General features: G+C 44.1%; 1 protein-coding gene and 1 long non-coding RNA gene across 4 annotated transcripts in view; one reads left to right on the top strand and one right to left on the bottom strand.

The window, feature by feature from the left end:
- Positions 1–8,707, bottom strand: part of LOC141567484 (uncharacterized) — a 70,211-nt gene extending 61,504 nt beyond the window's left edge. The window contains exons 1-2 of the long non-coding RNA XR_012490124.1: positions 8,598–8,707; positions 4,601–4,700 (exon numbers count right to left, since the gene is read on the bottom strand). This is a non-coding gene — a long non-coding RNA (uncharacterized LOC141567484). The remainder of the gene's footprint in view (positions 1–4,600; positions 4,701–8,597) is intronic.
- Positions 8,229–14,195, top strand: NUDT7 (nudix hydrolase 7). 3 transcript variants are annotated; one of them, XM_074314546.1, is made up of 5 exons: positions 8,242–8,356; positions 9,505–9,676; positions 11,234–11,387; positions 12,182–12,340; positions 13,522–14,195. In XM_074314546.1, the coding sequence occupies exons 2-5, from the start codon at positions 9,624–9,626 to the stop codon at positions 13,888–13,890; spliced, it is 735 nt and encodes a 244-aa protein (XP_074170647.1). In that variant the 5' UTR covers positions 8,242–8,356; positions 9,505–9,623; the 3' UTR covers positions 13,891–14,195. The 3 variants fall into 3 exon arrangements, with proteins under 3 accessions (XP_019566522.2, XP_019566514.1, XP_074170647.1); XM_019710955.2 differs by lacking the exon at positions 9,505–9,676 and having other exon boundaries at positions 8,232–8,356; XM_019710963.2 differs by lacking the exons at positions 9,505–9,676; positions 11,234–11,387 and having other exon boundaries at positions 8,229–8,356.
- The last annotated feature ends 1,418 nt before the right edge of the window (positions 14,196–15,613 follow it).

The raw sequence follows: 15,613 nt of genomic DNA, 5'->3' as shown, positions 1-15,613 counted from the left end.
TATTAACATGACCTCAGCATTTGTTAGGTGCAAGGTTATAATTTCTCAGTGAATGCAAGCAAGCTTAGTATCATAATTTTATGAGTCTTCAGTTTAATTTCAATAGAAATTGAGATGTTTGTTTCCACTATATCAAATCTACCTCTGGATACTGGAAATTTGCATTACTCAGGATAGAATGGGCTAACTAGCAAATAAATAGAAATTTTCAGGTTTTTTTTTTCTTTCATGCTCGCAGTACATGTGCAGCATGGTGTGTGGGGGTGGGGTGGGGGGAGAGGGGTCTGGTCCACGCATGAAGTCTTAGCTACTGATCCATTCTCATTTTCTCTTCTGTCCTCCTGAGAGAGAGGGGGACCTGGTTTTCATCACCAGGTAGAAGAGCCCATTATCTGTGGACACGCTGCAAGGAAAATGTAAGTTGGAAACATTTAGCAAGATGTAGACATGGAATGAAAAAGAGAAGAGCCTTCTTGTTTCCTTCCCTTGGCCACCTGGAAGTTGAAAGATAAACTTAAGTGCAGAGAGCATCTCGCCATCTTGCCCTCAGCTTGTTATAATATCCTCCCATTTCCCATGTATACAATTCATGTTCTCCTGTTGTTTTTAGTTTTAAAATCAGGCAACCCTCTAAACCATCTTTTTTTAAATAGGCAGAGCATACATTACAAATAAAGGACATCTGAGGGCTTTTATACACACATGTATGTATAGGTATGTATGTATATATTAAGTGGCAATGAAATAGACACAAAAATAGACTTAAAAAGTATGAAAAGCATGTTCAATAAGGATCAAAATGTCACAGAATGGATGTTGACAATGGAATGAAATGGTTTTTATTCAAATCCTAGCTCCATCTATACCTGCCCTGTGATACTCAGTTGTTTATCTGCTCTCTGCCTCTGCAGGCTCATCTGCAAAAGGAAAGAAAAGCATCTCTACCTGGGAGAGTGGTTATGAGGATGAAGTGAGCCCAACCACATAAAGCAATGGACACGCTTTGCTACGACGCCTCACACATAGGCCCTCGGCGTAAGTGGTGATTGGTGATGACCGTGGGTTGGAGTGAGGCGTGTAAAACTCTCGTGACTTTCGCAGGGGGTTAGGGAAGAGAAACCAGCACCCCTGGGGCTGCGTGGTAGAGGGAACGATCAGGAGTACACTTCTACCTGTATGAAACAGGACGTACATTTTAATCTCTACACAAGGTCAGAAGAGGATTCACATTGTAGAAACTATAAACATCTCATTTCCCGTGAGGCTGTACAACTAAGCTAGTTAGCTGCCCAGCATCTATTTGGGGAACAAAAATGTATGTTTAATGATGAAGAAAAACAATGTCAAAAGAAACACGCTCTGCTTTTTATGCCTGTCTCTAAAGCACATCCGTATTCCGAATGACAAAGCAGAAAGGAAATACAGGCTGGCAGCCCATGCCCTTTTCCAGAGAGCTGACTCACCTCCTCAATGAATGTCCTGGGGAGACATGTTTATGAGGATGGCATCCTCTGAGAGCTCCTGGGGTGCATGTTTTATGCTATGCATGCACTGTGCTTCCAGGTAGATAAACTGAAGCATGCTCGCTTTGAATGCACAATCTTGTAACGTTTTCTAAAAGCAATTCTAAAATTTTCTAAAAGCATATCAATGGATGTGTTGTGGGCTGGTAACCTAGCCAGAATGCCAGAAAATAGACAGTGGCCACAACCCCCACTGCCTCTTCCTCAGGAGAGAACCCAGCACCTTCTCAAGCCATGAAAAGACCTCAAACATGTCGCTCCCCTTAGAAGTTGCTCCTGTGAAGGGAGCCAGCTGTCCTCTCTCTCCCTGCTCATGGATGTGTCTTTGCATTGTTGTCTCTCACTACTGGGTCCCACCTTTCTCTAACCAAAGCCAGCTTCTACATGACGCTCCCAGTGCCTTTATTCTTCTGTGTCTCCCCTCCCTTTTCAAATGAACGTCACCTTCACGCCAGCCCCTCAAAATTGTTCCTCTACTTCAAAGCCCAGTTGAAACACTTTTTCTCTTATCTATATCTAGTCAAGAAATAGATATTGACTACCTGGGTGTTGAGGCCACAGCAGTGAGAAAAAGAGGCTTTGCTCCCTCTCTCCTGGAGCTTAGATTTTAGTGGGGGGAGGCAGAGAATCAAGGAATGGCAGTACTGTAGGTACTAATTGGGGCGGCATCACCAGGCTTCTGCGTGAGATGAAGGAAACTTTATCTCTAGGAGAAATTGTCCATCCTTCCCCTATACACCGACCCGTGACTCGGATGCACCTTGCACAAAAACACCAGTGCAGATCTATGTCAGTGGGGATTGCTGGGCAAAAAGAACTCTGTGGCTGGCTGAGTACCTCAGAGGAAAGTAGGACTAAACAAAATTTGGAAACTTAACCATGTTAACCGATTATATACCTGCGAGAGGAGGTATCAAATGCAGCCACCCCCAAATGCATTTGACATTAGCACCCTGCTACAGGGCACTTCACAGGTCTAGGGTCGCTTGGAACATTTGGGGAAATACTGTATTTCCCATTCCACCATATTAACTCTCTAAAGACAGATATGGCATCCGATCATTGTGTCCAACACATAACACAGCTCATGCCACGTAACAGGCATAAAGAAATATTCCCTTTTGTTGCTAACAGCTTACTGTCTTGGGTAAATATAAAGGCCTGTTTCAAATCCCTCACTTATATGACAGGTGGGATAAGAGTGCTTGCCTACGGGCGGTAACCACTTACTGTTGTTTTGTTTTTGTTTTTTGTTTTTTTGTAAGAGAAAAGAATTAATGACACTTGCTTTCATCTTCCATCCCTTCAACATACCCTGGGAAGAAACCTCTAAGAACTTTGCCCAAAACGTGTGTTTAACCAGGAAGATAAGGCACCCTTTGTGGAGGACTTGAGCTGATAGTTCCAAAAAAGTGGCAGGATGGGACTTGGAAATTACAACACATGTGGCTATTTAAATTACCTAAAAGTAAATACCATTTTTAATTTAGTTACTCAGTCAGACAAGCTACATTTCCAGGGCTCAACAGCCACATTCAGTTAGTGACCACTGTATCAGAAAGCACAGATAGTAGAGCATTTCCATCACCACAGAGAGCTCTACTGGGCCGTGCTGCTAGAAGGACAGTCCTCCAGCATCAGAGCTGCAGTCACTCGGTGACATCCTGCATTCTTTCTGGCTTCCCATGAAGACCTCAAGCAACGACTAATGCCCACCCCGCCCCCCAACCACAATACTGTAGCCAACTTAAGATGGCCAGCTATAGGACAAGTAGGAAGTCCGAGTTCAATAGCAAACAGACAGCAACCTTCTCAAAGGGCCTGTCGGTCTCTCTGACCACCCAGGGGTATTTATTATCCCAGATACACCCGGAGAGGCTGCATGCCAGAGTATAATTCCTATGAGCAGAGCACAGATGGCAGAGGTGTAATGAAATGGGTTGGACAAGGTCCCAAGCCAAGTAAGTGGTGGAGTCTGGATTTGGGGAGGGATGTGTTTCCACCTCCCCTCAGCAATCTATGAAAGCAAGAGTTTAACCAGGGTTGAGCTGTGAGGTCCTGGTGGGCAGATCCAAGGCCAAGGTGAGGACTCAGAGGGCAATTCCCTGTAGAGCAGAGTCTGTGCTTCTTCCACAGACACTGCGCTTCCTCCATGCGCTGGAAAATCTTAAGCCAATTTCACAACTAATTCACAAGCTAATTGAGACCAGACTGCGCCTCATTGTACGGCATAGTCATGCCATTACGTACATCCTAGGCCGAACCTTCATTTAGATTACAGATTTCCCAGCACAGTTGTTATTGGTAATTAAACCTACTTGATTGTTCCATTACACAGAGATTACATGACAGCAAAGAAATCAAACATAACTAATCTGTAGCTCATTTCTAAAGGTGCACGGAAATGAGAACCAACAATGGTATAAAATATGTGAATGACGCGCGCCCATTGTTTCTTGTCAGTCTTTGGCAGGCCTGGCTCATGGAAACTCAGAGATTTAAGGCATTTTAATACGCAACATGTATCTGTTTTATTGTTACACAGTGAAAATTAAACATGGATGAAAAGCACCATGAATTAACTTTGAAAAATCACACTTGCAGTGCCCCAAAATAAATCCCCAGCAATTTACATTTTTGTAATCCAGGGCAGTTCTAGAAGGATGTTGCCCATAATCTGTGTCTAACCTTTAGTTCTCAGTCCACATTTACTGCCAGAAATCAAGGGCTGTCTCAGGTCACCGACTTCTCAGCTAAAGTGACTATCTAGACTCCCTGGGCCTGGCTGATTTCCATTCTTTGATTTTATTTCTTCAGATTCAAATTCCACTTCTCCCCCCAACCCCCACCCTCCTTCAAATTGTAGGCTACATCAGAATCACCAATCAGAATTTCTCAATCAAGGGTCTGGTTGCAAAGGCAGATGCCTGGGCCCTGTAGGCGGCAGTATCCCTGAGGCCGCCACCCAAGAACCTACACGTCTAATCAGCCCCCAGGAGAGTCTCATGCAAACTAAAGTCACTCACCACCATAGTTGACACCAGCTCTCTCAAGAGCAAGAATCAAATGTCACGTACCTCTACATTTCCAGCATCCAGCTCCATGCCTAGCCAAGGATGAACATCGACGGGAGAACGCACTGACCCAAATTCACAAGCTCTTTCCTTTGTAATGGGTCTTAAAAGAAAAAAAAAAAGACCATATTATGTAGGGATCTGTCCCCTCCAGCCCGCTTTCTACTTTCTACAAAAACAAGTCATTCACCTCCCCTGGAGCCTCTCCTGAGAGGGACCTACCTGAGTTGCCAACTCCCAAGACCAGAAAGTAAGATTGTTCCAATGCTACCAGGAGTGGCGCCTCCTGCCACTGGGGCAGGGAGGTGGCCTTATCTTCTCAACATCAAATATCTCTCCTTGGAGCACTTAAACCAGTGTCTGATTTTTACAACAGAATCACCTAGAAGCTTACTCAGGTTCCTGGGTGAATTTCCACCCTGAGAGAAATACCTGCAGGGTGGGATTTGGGGCAGTGAGTTGTCTATGCAGCCCCCGGGTGATTTTGATGCTGAGGACCCTGACCCATTCATAGAAAAATTCCTGTTTAAGCCTAATGCTCAAAGAAGTCCCTCAACTTCCTCTCTTCAAAAGCGGGGGAAGGCTGTGCCCCCTTAGCTCTCTCTGATTTGGCAGGGGAGGAAGGGCGAGTGGATGGAGGATGGATGCCCAACACAGAAATTATGAGCATTATAGTCTGATGGATATGTGAGACTTAATCTGAAGGTCCTCCCGAAACTGCCCTCCAAGAGCTTAGAGACCTTCCCGCAAATTGAAGAAGGAATGAAGGAAACACATGCTAAGTGCTAAGTGTTGCCTATTGTCTATTTAATCACCTCTCTACAGCCTACCTAGACCCCACTGTCTGCTCCCAGGCAGAATTGTTTGCCTGCTGCTCCTGCTTCCCAGGGCATTTAGCCCCTTTCCTGGATTAGAGCACTGATCTGGCACTAAAGCTAATTGTTTGTCGTAGGTCTTTGTTCCTCAAGGCTGGTGGGTACTTTCTTTATCTCAGCAACACCCACGCCTGGCCACGAGGTACTGTTCAAATAAAGGTTCCAGGTGGGTGGACTGCAGATAAGGTCAACCCAGGCCCCTGGGATGGGCTTCTAGGAGCGAACTGCACATGGACGTGTTGGCTTTGCAGGCCGGCCGGAACCTTTTTACAGCTTTGCTTCTCTTCAATATATTTTCCAGAATTTTGTCACTATCAACAAATCTGGATGCAAAGCTACAGAGACAAATTATTTCCCCCAAAGACATTTCCCATTAACGTTGAAGCCTGTGTTGTTTTTCAGTTTTGGAGATATACACACACATATACCTATATGTATATACCATATATACATACATACAATACATATATATCTGTGTGTGTATATACATTTGTGTGTGTGTATATATACATACATATATATATATATATATATATATATATATATATATATGTATGTATACACACACACACACACACACACACACACACACATTCCTTGAAGCCAGAGTTTTGGAAGAACTCCCTGACTGGCTCCTGTCTCTCCCCACTTCCAATCCATCTCCCACCCTGATTCCACAGACATGTTCCTGAAAACACAGACCTGTTATTCCTCTCCCTTTAGGAAGAAGGACAACCTCCATATGGCTGTGGCTTCCAAAGCCTTTTTATCTCTTTCTAGGGCTCTACTCTGCAAAATGCTTTTGTTGTTCTAGTCTTGTACCTGCCCCTCTGAACAAGACTCTTCACCCAAGTTTGGCTTCTGCTGTTCGCTTTACTCAGAATGCCATCATCCCCATTCTGGCCTCTTGAAATCCCACCTACCTCTCAAAACCTACCAGAGTGCCAGCTGCAGCTCAGTGAATGGGATCAACAGCTGGCTCCACCATTTACCTGCTGTGTGACCATGGGCAAAGCACTCGACCACTCTGAGCCTCAGTTTGCTCAAGAAGAGAAACTAAAATCCCCAGACAATAATTTTTAGCTCCCAGCTCAATCCTCTGAACCACTCTCCTTTCCCTTCTCATATAGAGAATACGCTTTGCCTTACTAGACCTGAGTCACGTTCGTTACCACCCCAATGGATTAAGTGGCCTTAGAGGTCAAGTTGCTACATTTGAGACGTGCCTAGCCCATTGAAGTATGCAATGGATATTAGATGAGAGGTTAATTTATCTCCTCCTTCATAATCAGACCCACATAATTCACAGGTCAGTTGCTTCAGAGAGGTGATATTGAAATAAACGAACTCAGAGGTCAGAATGATCTAACCTCGAACCCTAGCTGTGTGAACTTAAGCAAGACATTTATTATTTCCTAATCTGGAGCGTGAGGATGGTAATGCCTCTGGAAATAACCCTGCTTCATGGGGGTGTTCAGAGGATTAAGAACACTAATGTGACTGAAGTGCCATCACAGTTATTATTGGGATGTCATCAAGCTTTTGGTTTTGCCTCTCCCAACCTTGGCAGACTCACCAGGTGAATATCTGAGCTCAGTGGTGTTAAAGGCCTGTGGCTCAGCTGTCCCACAACCCAGCGCCACACTGTGAATTTTGTGAGTCATAGGTAATTTTGGTTTTATGAACCCCTTCCTCCACAAAATAATAAAATGAATTCTATTTTATGACTGCATTGGTATAAAGATGAATATAATCCAGGCTGGATTTATTATTATAAAGTGCTTATTATTATATTGTTTCTTCTGATTTTAAAAGAAATTAAAATTAAAACATTTTCGTGGGCCCCTAGGATTACTGTGGGCCCCAGGCATTGCACTTCCTGTGAGGGATGGAGAAGTCAGCCTGGCCTTAGGCCTCTGCAATCTGACCTCTTAAGTGTCACCTCCAACCAGGCTCTCTGTCACTGGCTCTTGTCCTGCCACTTCTGGGGTCTTTGCACATCACTGAGTAGTTATACCAACTTGTCCTTCTTCCTAGAACTCGCTCCTGTGCCCCTTTCCCTTTGTTTTAACTTTCCACACATATCAGAGCAGTGGCTCTCTGAGCATTAGAATTCGCTTACAGCACAGATCCCTGGGCTTTAATCCGGATTTTGGATCCAGCAGCTCTGGGGTGGGACCCAAGAGTCTGTATTTTAACAGCATCCAGATGCTGCTGATGCTGCCTGTCCTGAATCACTTGGAGAACAGCTGCTTTCGAGGTCCACTCTGTTTCCATTCTCTCTCGTTAGACTTCTCGGATGTGATTTGGTCACATTTCTCCCCAGGGACTAAAGGCCCCCGCTTTATCGATGTAATACTTTGATGCATGTCTCTCTCTCTCTCCCATTTGACTGTAAGCTCCACGTGTCTTTCCGCTTTCTGCGGCATCTGCACCCAGCACATAGTAGGTGCTCAGTAAACACGCGACGACTCCAGAAAAGTTAAACCAACTTAACCTCCTGGCAAGTGAACGCGAGTGTCAGAATCCTCTCAACTCATCAGCACTGCATTTACACTTTGCTTTGGTTTGTCCTGCCCCCTTTTTTACAGTTGTCAGCATCGGAACTCCTCATATGCCTCTCATTCTTGAGGCAGAGCAGGTCACTGGCCAGAAACGGCTTGGTGCCACCCGGAAGGCCTGGCCTTAAGCTCCGGCAGTCCCACCCTCACATCTGGCCCCGCCCAGATATTCCGCCTACGTCACCAGGCCCGGCCCCTTTCCCCGCCCCAGGCCCAGTGCCGGTCTGCGCATGCCTTTCCAGCCGAGCGCCTCCGAGGAGTCTACCCCTGGAAACAAACTTGACCCGAACCATGTCGCGACCCTCTCCTCCGGAGCCAGCCAGGTAAAGCCTCCCCGGCCTTGATCGCGGCGGGGCCCAACAGATCGCGGGCCGCCGGGGCCTTCTGCTTGCTGTTGATTTTGCCGAGCCCGCGCTCGGTGCACTCACCTCCTTGCCGGCCCCTATGCACCTTCTCCAGCCCAAAACAGAGCCGGGCTTCGGCTAACTTGAGTTAACACCCATCATCATGGGTTCACGCCTCTTCTCCAAGGGCGAAGCGTTTCCCCCTGTACAGCCGCCGTACCTGTTCCGCTCAGGCGTCCCCAGAGTTCAACCTCAGGAGCCACGATTCTGCACCCGGCAACCCTGGGTTCAAGTTCCCCTGTAGCTACTTCCAGTCGTGGCCTTGGGTCTCTCAGTTATGTAACCTCTCTGAGCCCGGACAGCATAATGCGCTCACCTCGCTGGGCTGTTGTGATAAAGAGAAAAGCAAGGAAAAGAGTGTGGAGTGAGCTCATGCTCAGAACAGGGTAACTGCTACTGTTATTGGTGTTTTTACGGTGATCATTTCCAGGACCGGCCCCTAATGCGGACAGGCACATTTCTGCAGACTTTTGCTCTGCTGGCCCCTCTGGTCAGTTCTGGGGGCCTCTTAGAAGCCACGCTGGCTCGAGTCCATCCCCACTGGGTAGGCCAGTTTCCTCTCCTGGATGTGGGCCTGTGTGCATAGAAAGTAGGCTGGGGTCCCCTCCAGTGCCAGCATTCCATCATTCTTTTCAAGCCATTTGGCCGTTCGCAGCGCTCTGGCCGTTATTGTAGTTCACCTAACCGCAGTGAGCGTCCTGCCATATAGAAAGAGGCAAAAAATAGCCAATACCTCCTGCAAACTACTCCTCATGTAATGAGGAGGACGAGTATGACAGTTGTCACCATTCATTGGCCACTAGCTGAGTACCAGCCAGTGTCTGAACCATGTCCTTAAATCCTCACAGACGTCTTCAAGCATGCCACAGAGGACAGGAGGCCTCAGGGAGCTCATTCCTAAACACTCTGAGACCACTTCTGGCTGACTTAAACATCAGATTTAGCCCACTATGTAAAACTGCCTTTCCCATAGAAAAATGAAAATCAAAATGTTACTTTATTGGGCTGTCATAACCAAGTGCCACAAACTGGGTCACTTACAACAAGAGAAATTTCTTCTCCCACAGTTCGAAAAGCTAGAAGTCCAAAATCAAGGTGTGGGCAGGGCCATGCTCCATCAAGTCTCTAGGGGAGGAGCCTTCCTTGCCTCTTCCAGCTTCTGGTGGCTTCTGGTGTTCTTCGGCTTATGGCAGCATCACATCCAGTTTCTGCGTCTGTCTTCACATGGCCTTCTTTCCTGTGTGTATCTATCTCTGTGTCCTCTCTTCTCATCAGGACACCAGTCGTTGGATTCAGGGCTCACTCTAAATCCAGGATGATTTCCTCTTAAGTCCTAAACTACTTACATCTACAGAAAAGCTATTTCCAAATAAAGTCACATTCTGAGGTTTTGGGACGGACACTATTTAACTCACTACACAAACCAGCAACCACATACACCTTTCAGAAGGACCAAAACAAATTCACAGTCATGGACGCAGGGCACCATTTGTGGTTATACATCCAAATACTTGCATGTTATCAGGTCATTGTTCTCAGTGTGTCCCCTGTTCCACAGCATCAGCCCCACCGTGGCTTGGGACTTTGATATAAATCCTAACCCTCAGGCCCCACCCTAAACTTACCAAGTAACGGTTTGGGGGTGGGCCCAGCAATCTCTTGTCATAAGTCCTCCAGGTGATTCTGTGGCTACTACAGTTTGGGAACCACTGTTGTAAGGCGATTGAATGTTTGATAACAAATGGAATGCTTAGTAACAGAACATATGGGCCAGGTTTAGAGAAAGTCCTTAACCTTACAATGGTCTGAACTTACAGTGACTTACTCAGCAAACCTCTTATCTGAATATAATTATGGATTTCAACATTTAACTATTGCATTGTTAAAAGAATAGTTTACCATAATTTAAATTTAATTTAGGTTTCAAGTGAACTTGTGTACTAAACTGTGTACCTGGTACAGTAGTCCTCCCCTCATCTGGGGGATGTGTCCCCAGACTCCCAGTAAGTGCCTGAAACTACAGATAGTGCCGAGCCTTATATACACTGTGTTTTTTCCTATACACACATACCTATGAAAAAGTTTAATTATAAATTAGGCACAGGAAGAGATTAGCAACAAGAACTAATAATAAAATAGAATTGCTATAACATGCTGTAAGAAAAGGTTTGTGACTGCACTGTACCTTATTGTACTGTATTTATCTTGTCACTCAAAGGAAGAAGGCTTCTCTGTGGCATACCTGAGTTGCCGGCATCACTACTCTTGTGCTTTGGGGCCACTCTTCAGTACAATACGTGTCACTTGCACACAAGCACTGCTAGCACCACAACAGTCATCTCATCACCGAGAAGGCCACTCCATGACTAATGGGCAGGCCGCACAGCCAGCCTAGATAATCTGCATAAAAGGATGACTCCCGTCCCAGGTGGAATGGAGTTGGACAGTGTGAGATTTTTATCACACTATTCAGAACAGCAAGCAATTGAAAACTTGTAAATTGTGTTTTTCTGGAATTTTTCATATTTTCCGACTGTGGTTGACCATAGGTAACCGAAACTGCGGAAAGCGAAACCACAGATAAGGGAGGGGGCTACTACTGTAGGGTTTTGCCTCATTTTATCTTGCGCCCAATCATGCGATTTGGGTATTAGTACTTTTGCCATGTTATTGAAAAGTACACTGAGACTCCGAAATAGGAAAGCTGAAGGTACACAACAAAGCAGAAACAGGCAGGACAAGGAGCTTTTTACCATAACTCTGGTGACTAAAATGTGTGGTTTGTTTCCATTTTAGAAACAGTTTGATAGATGATGCTAAAGCCCGCTTAAAAAAGTATGATGTTGGGACCAAATATTCTCACTTGTCGTCTAATAAATATTCCATCCTTTTACCGTTGTTGGCTAAAGAAGGAAAACTTCATCTGTTGTTCACCCTTCGGTCAGAGAAGGTAGGTGACCAACAGATCCTGCCATTAAAATCTCAGAACATTCGAAAACCCCACAGAATTGTGTCTGGTTCCATTTATAGGAAATATCCAGGATAGGAAAATCCACAGAGACAGAGTGTAAAGGAAGAGAGAGGGGGATTGGGATACAGAGCTTAATGGACAGAGTCTTCTTTCAGGGTGATGAAAATGTTCTGCGACTAGATTGTGGTAGTAGTTATATAAAATTGTAAATATATTAAATGTCGCTGAATGGTTCACTTTAAGATGGTTAATTTTATGTTGTATGAATTTCACCTCAATTTAAAAAAACAACAGTTTATAAAACTGTTCTGAGGACTCAGTGAAAAGCATCCTTGTGAAGCAACATGCCCAGAACATGGTAAGCGCTCAGTAAAAGTTATCTATTGATCACATTGCTCTTTTCATTATTTTTTTTTTTAATTTTTAAAATTATTTTATTTTATTTATTATTAGTTTCAGGTTTTTGTTTTTAATTCTTTCTTTCAGCTTTTTTTTTCTCCCTATCAATGTACATCTGTTTCATGTGTATGGTATCTTTTGGGGGCAAGTAGAGAAAAATTAGAAGTGAAAGAAGTTCTCAAATTTCTTTTTAAAAAAAATGATTCAAGTGAAAACATTCTATTTTTTTGTTTTGTTCGTATTCTCTCCATTATTACCAACAGTGTTAAGAATAGTCTATGGTACAAAATACAAGTTCAGTAAATACTTGTTGAATGAGTATATGGTCCCAAAATTGGAATCACACATTGCAGCTCTGCTCTTTCAATACCCAGCTAAGACGGTCCCCTGGTGAAGTATGCTTCCCTGGAGGAAAGTGCGAGCCTACAGATGTGGATGATGTGGCCACAGCTCTCCGGGAAGCCCAGGAGGAAGTGGGGCTGTGTCCTCATCAGGTGGAGGTCGTCTGCTGCCTGGTGCCCTATCTGTTTGATGTAAGGGTTGGAATGGAACTGGGTTTCTTAGACTCTCCTGAGCTCCCAATGGATCCACTATCTAAAGGATGGCCAAATATGACCTTTGAGCGTCTATACATAAGAGTCAAGAGACTGGTTCTTGTGTGGACTTTGCCCCTCGTGAGCTAAGTGGCCTTGGGCCAGCCCCTTTTCTTATCTGAGCCACACATTCTCATCCAGTAATGAAAGGGGAACTCCATCAGTCGTTGGCAAACGTGGTATTGTGTTTGAACCCTGTAGATGCTTCTATACTAAACCCCAGGCCTCAAAATTCCCAGTAGAATCTTTCACTTAACAGCACCCTACATTCATTTGCAAGCAGTTTTGATTGTAAATAGAAATCTCCCCACATGTAAACATACACGTTATGTAATATAGTGATACATAATTATATATATGATTTCCCATAAATGGGAATGTAACACAATTAATACTATGTCACTTTTCTATTGATAAATGGCATATCCTTGTCCATATTGATAGGGAAAGGTGTCTGCTGCATTCTTTTTAAAGGGCTGCATAGTATCCCATTATATGGATATTCTCATAATTGATCTACCCTAAATGTCCATCAATTGAGGAGTGATAGCTAGAGTTTGGGGCTGTTGCAAATAATGCTTCAGTCTTGTGCAGTAAATCCTCACTTAACATTGTCGGTAGGTTCTGCAATTTTAAGCAAAATGACATATAATGAAACCAATTTTACCGTAGGCTAATTGATATAAACAAAAATTAAGTTCCCATAGCATCTCATCTGTGTTATAAGGAAGCAGTGTCATTCGAACACCTGCTGTACTTGTATATTTTCTCACTGGTAGGAATTTATCATACAGATAGACACAAATGCAACTGCTAAGTCACAGGGACAATAGTTTCATAATGCCAAGCTGCCATTCCAAAAGAGTGTGCCAATTTATGGTCACAAAAGAATCATTTTCAGAGTCATCTCACAGATGCGGCCTCAGGTAGGGCAGAGACATCCCCCGTTTCATGGGGAACATAGAGTTTACGTCTGCAGCCAGTTCTTCCTCCTCCCTGCCCACCGTAGGCATTGACTGTTTCAGCCTGTATTCTTGGCTTACATAGGAGTGGCATGCCTTCAGCATTTGAAACAATATCTCTTCACTTCTTAATTTCTGTATTTTGTTTTCTGCTTTTAGACAGATACATTGATAACACCAGTTGTAGGGTTTATAGACCCCCACTTCCAGGCTCAGCCTAATCCTGATGAAGTTAAGAAGGTGTTCCTGGTGCCTCTGGAATATTTCTTGCATCCACATGACTACCACCAGAATCACGTGACACAATCTGGTCGTCATTTTATTATTCATTGCTTTGAGTACACAAACCCTGAAGATGGTGTGACTTACCATATCAGAGGAATAACTGCAAAATTTGCTGTGTTCGTTGCCTTAATTATTTTGGAAAGAAAACCCACCTTTGAGGTTGAGTTTAATCTCAACGATCTAATGTCATCCTCTGAAGAGATCTTCCTGAAGCTTCATAAACATGCAACAAGCAAGTTATGATTTATGAGACCAACAAGCAAATAACTAAGCAGCTTTTTTGTGTGCTTATCCACAGAACAACAATAATGCCAGCTGGTGGATTTTGACAGGCACGAATATTTTTCCTGCAATCTGAAGGTAAACACCTTGCCTTATTTCCACTTACTCTCTATTATCTGAAAGAGCAAGTCTTTCAAAAGTGGAAAATGTGTTTTTAATATTGCATAATTTCACCCCCCAATATATTAACACTATTTGTCTTACACATGTAAGAAAAACTATCTGGCACATAGTAGGTACTTAATAAATATTTGTTGAATATATGACCATGTGGCTTTTATCTTATTTGCGAAAGGTAATATCTCTTTCTGTCTGTTGTTACATGTGACAGAAACTTCTGGCCAGCCATCAGAATCTATCCTCCCTTTCTTCCATGGCAGTAGACTGGAAGCTAAGCCCAAAACAAAGCTCCCAGGTAGAAACAGCATTACCCAGGATTCCTTGCAGCTAAGTGTGGCTCTGAGACTTAGTTTAGGCGAATGAGACGTGAGCGAAAACTGACCTCGCAGGTCATCTCCCATTTAAGAGATAAGCCAGCTTCCCTGGGTCTCTTTGCCCTTTCCATGATCAGCAACATGGATTTATCTGCAACCCAGCCTTGAACATACAGATGAGGACAATTCCTAGAGGAATGGCAGAACCAAAAGATGGTAAGAGCTTGGATCTCTGAATGACTGGAACAAAGCAACCCTCCACCCTCGGCTGCTCTTAACGACCGTTACATGTGAGAAGAATGATATTCTTTCTGCCACTGTAATTTAGGGTCACTTTGCTTGAACAGAGCTATAATCCTAAATAATATACCATCACACTTGAAAATGGCTTGAGGGGTATTCACGCAAACTTGAGTTGTTGCCAGCAGTTAGAATTTGGGATGAGCTGACATCTAACATAGGGTTCTGTGACATGGACAGGATGCCCTTATGTGTTGGTGGGGTTTGGCAGTCATCCAGAGCAGCTGAAAAGGAGGAATGTGAGGGGCCCATGTGCCTGCCAGTCAGGAGAAATAATGTTACCTACCTCAGGATGATGACAGCAGGAAAACCCCGATGTCAAGCACGAGCCCCTCCTCAAAAGTCAAAAAGGCAAACATTCTGGAATGCATGCCATGAATTCTATGGTGGGTACATGAGCATCTCTGTATATCAGGTTTTAGAGTTAACAGGAGTTTCTTTGTTTAATTAGGGTGTTAACCATCCTGGACGAGGTCAGGGAAGCAGGTGAGTAAAGCGGTATCACCTCAATTGTCTGACGTCAATTTCCCATCTTACTGACTTACTAGATTTTCAGAAAGCCAACCCATTTCTAATAAGCCTTCGTTATAGCTGAAAATGTGATGCCCACACTAAATCCATCGACCAGCCATACAACTGTTCATTGCTGCTGAGTTTTTTATTTTCTGAGAATTGGCAGAGGAAAATATCCGTTCTGCTGCTTTATACCCATAAGTGTTGAAACGGCAGAAATCTGGCTCCAATCACAAAAGCAGATGTTGGGTAAGGTTCCCCATTAACGTTGTGTAACTTGGGCTTGCGTGTACAGTCCTGAATTGTTTCTGAACAATTAGTCACTTGCAAATGTCTGTTTACAATCTGACAGTGGTGTAATTGTCCAGTCGATGGTTGACCTCTGTGGCAGTGCAGAAAGCAGTCTTTCTCAACTGTTTCTATGAACTCCACATAAG

This window comes from Rhinolophus sinicus, linkage group LG11 (genome assembly GCF_036562045.2).
Source record: "Rhinolophus sinicus isolate RSC01 linkage group LG11, ASM3656204v1, whole genome shotgun sequence".
In the NCBI taxonomy this organism is placed as follows: Eukaryota; Metazoa; Chordata; class Mammalia; order Chiroptera; family Rhinolophidae; genus Rhinolophus; species Rhinolophus sinicus.
The sequence above is the reverse complement of the archived record's forward strand: the minus strand, read 5'-3'. Positions and strand labels throughout refer to the sequence as shown.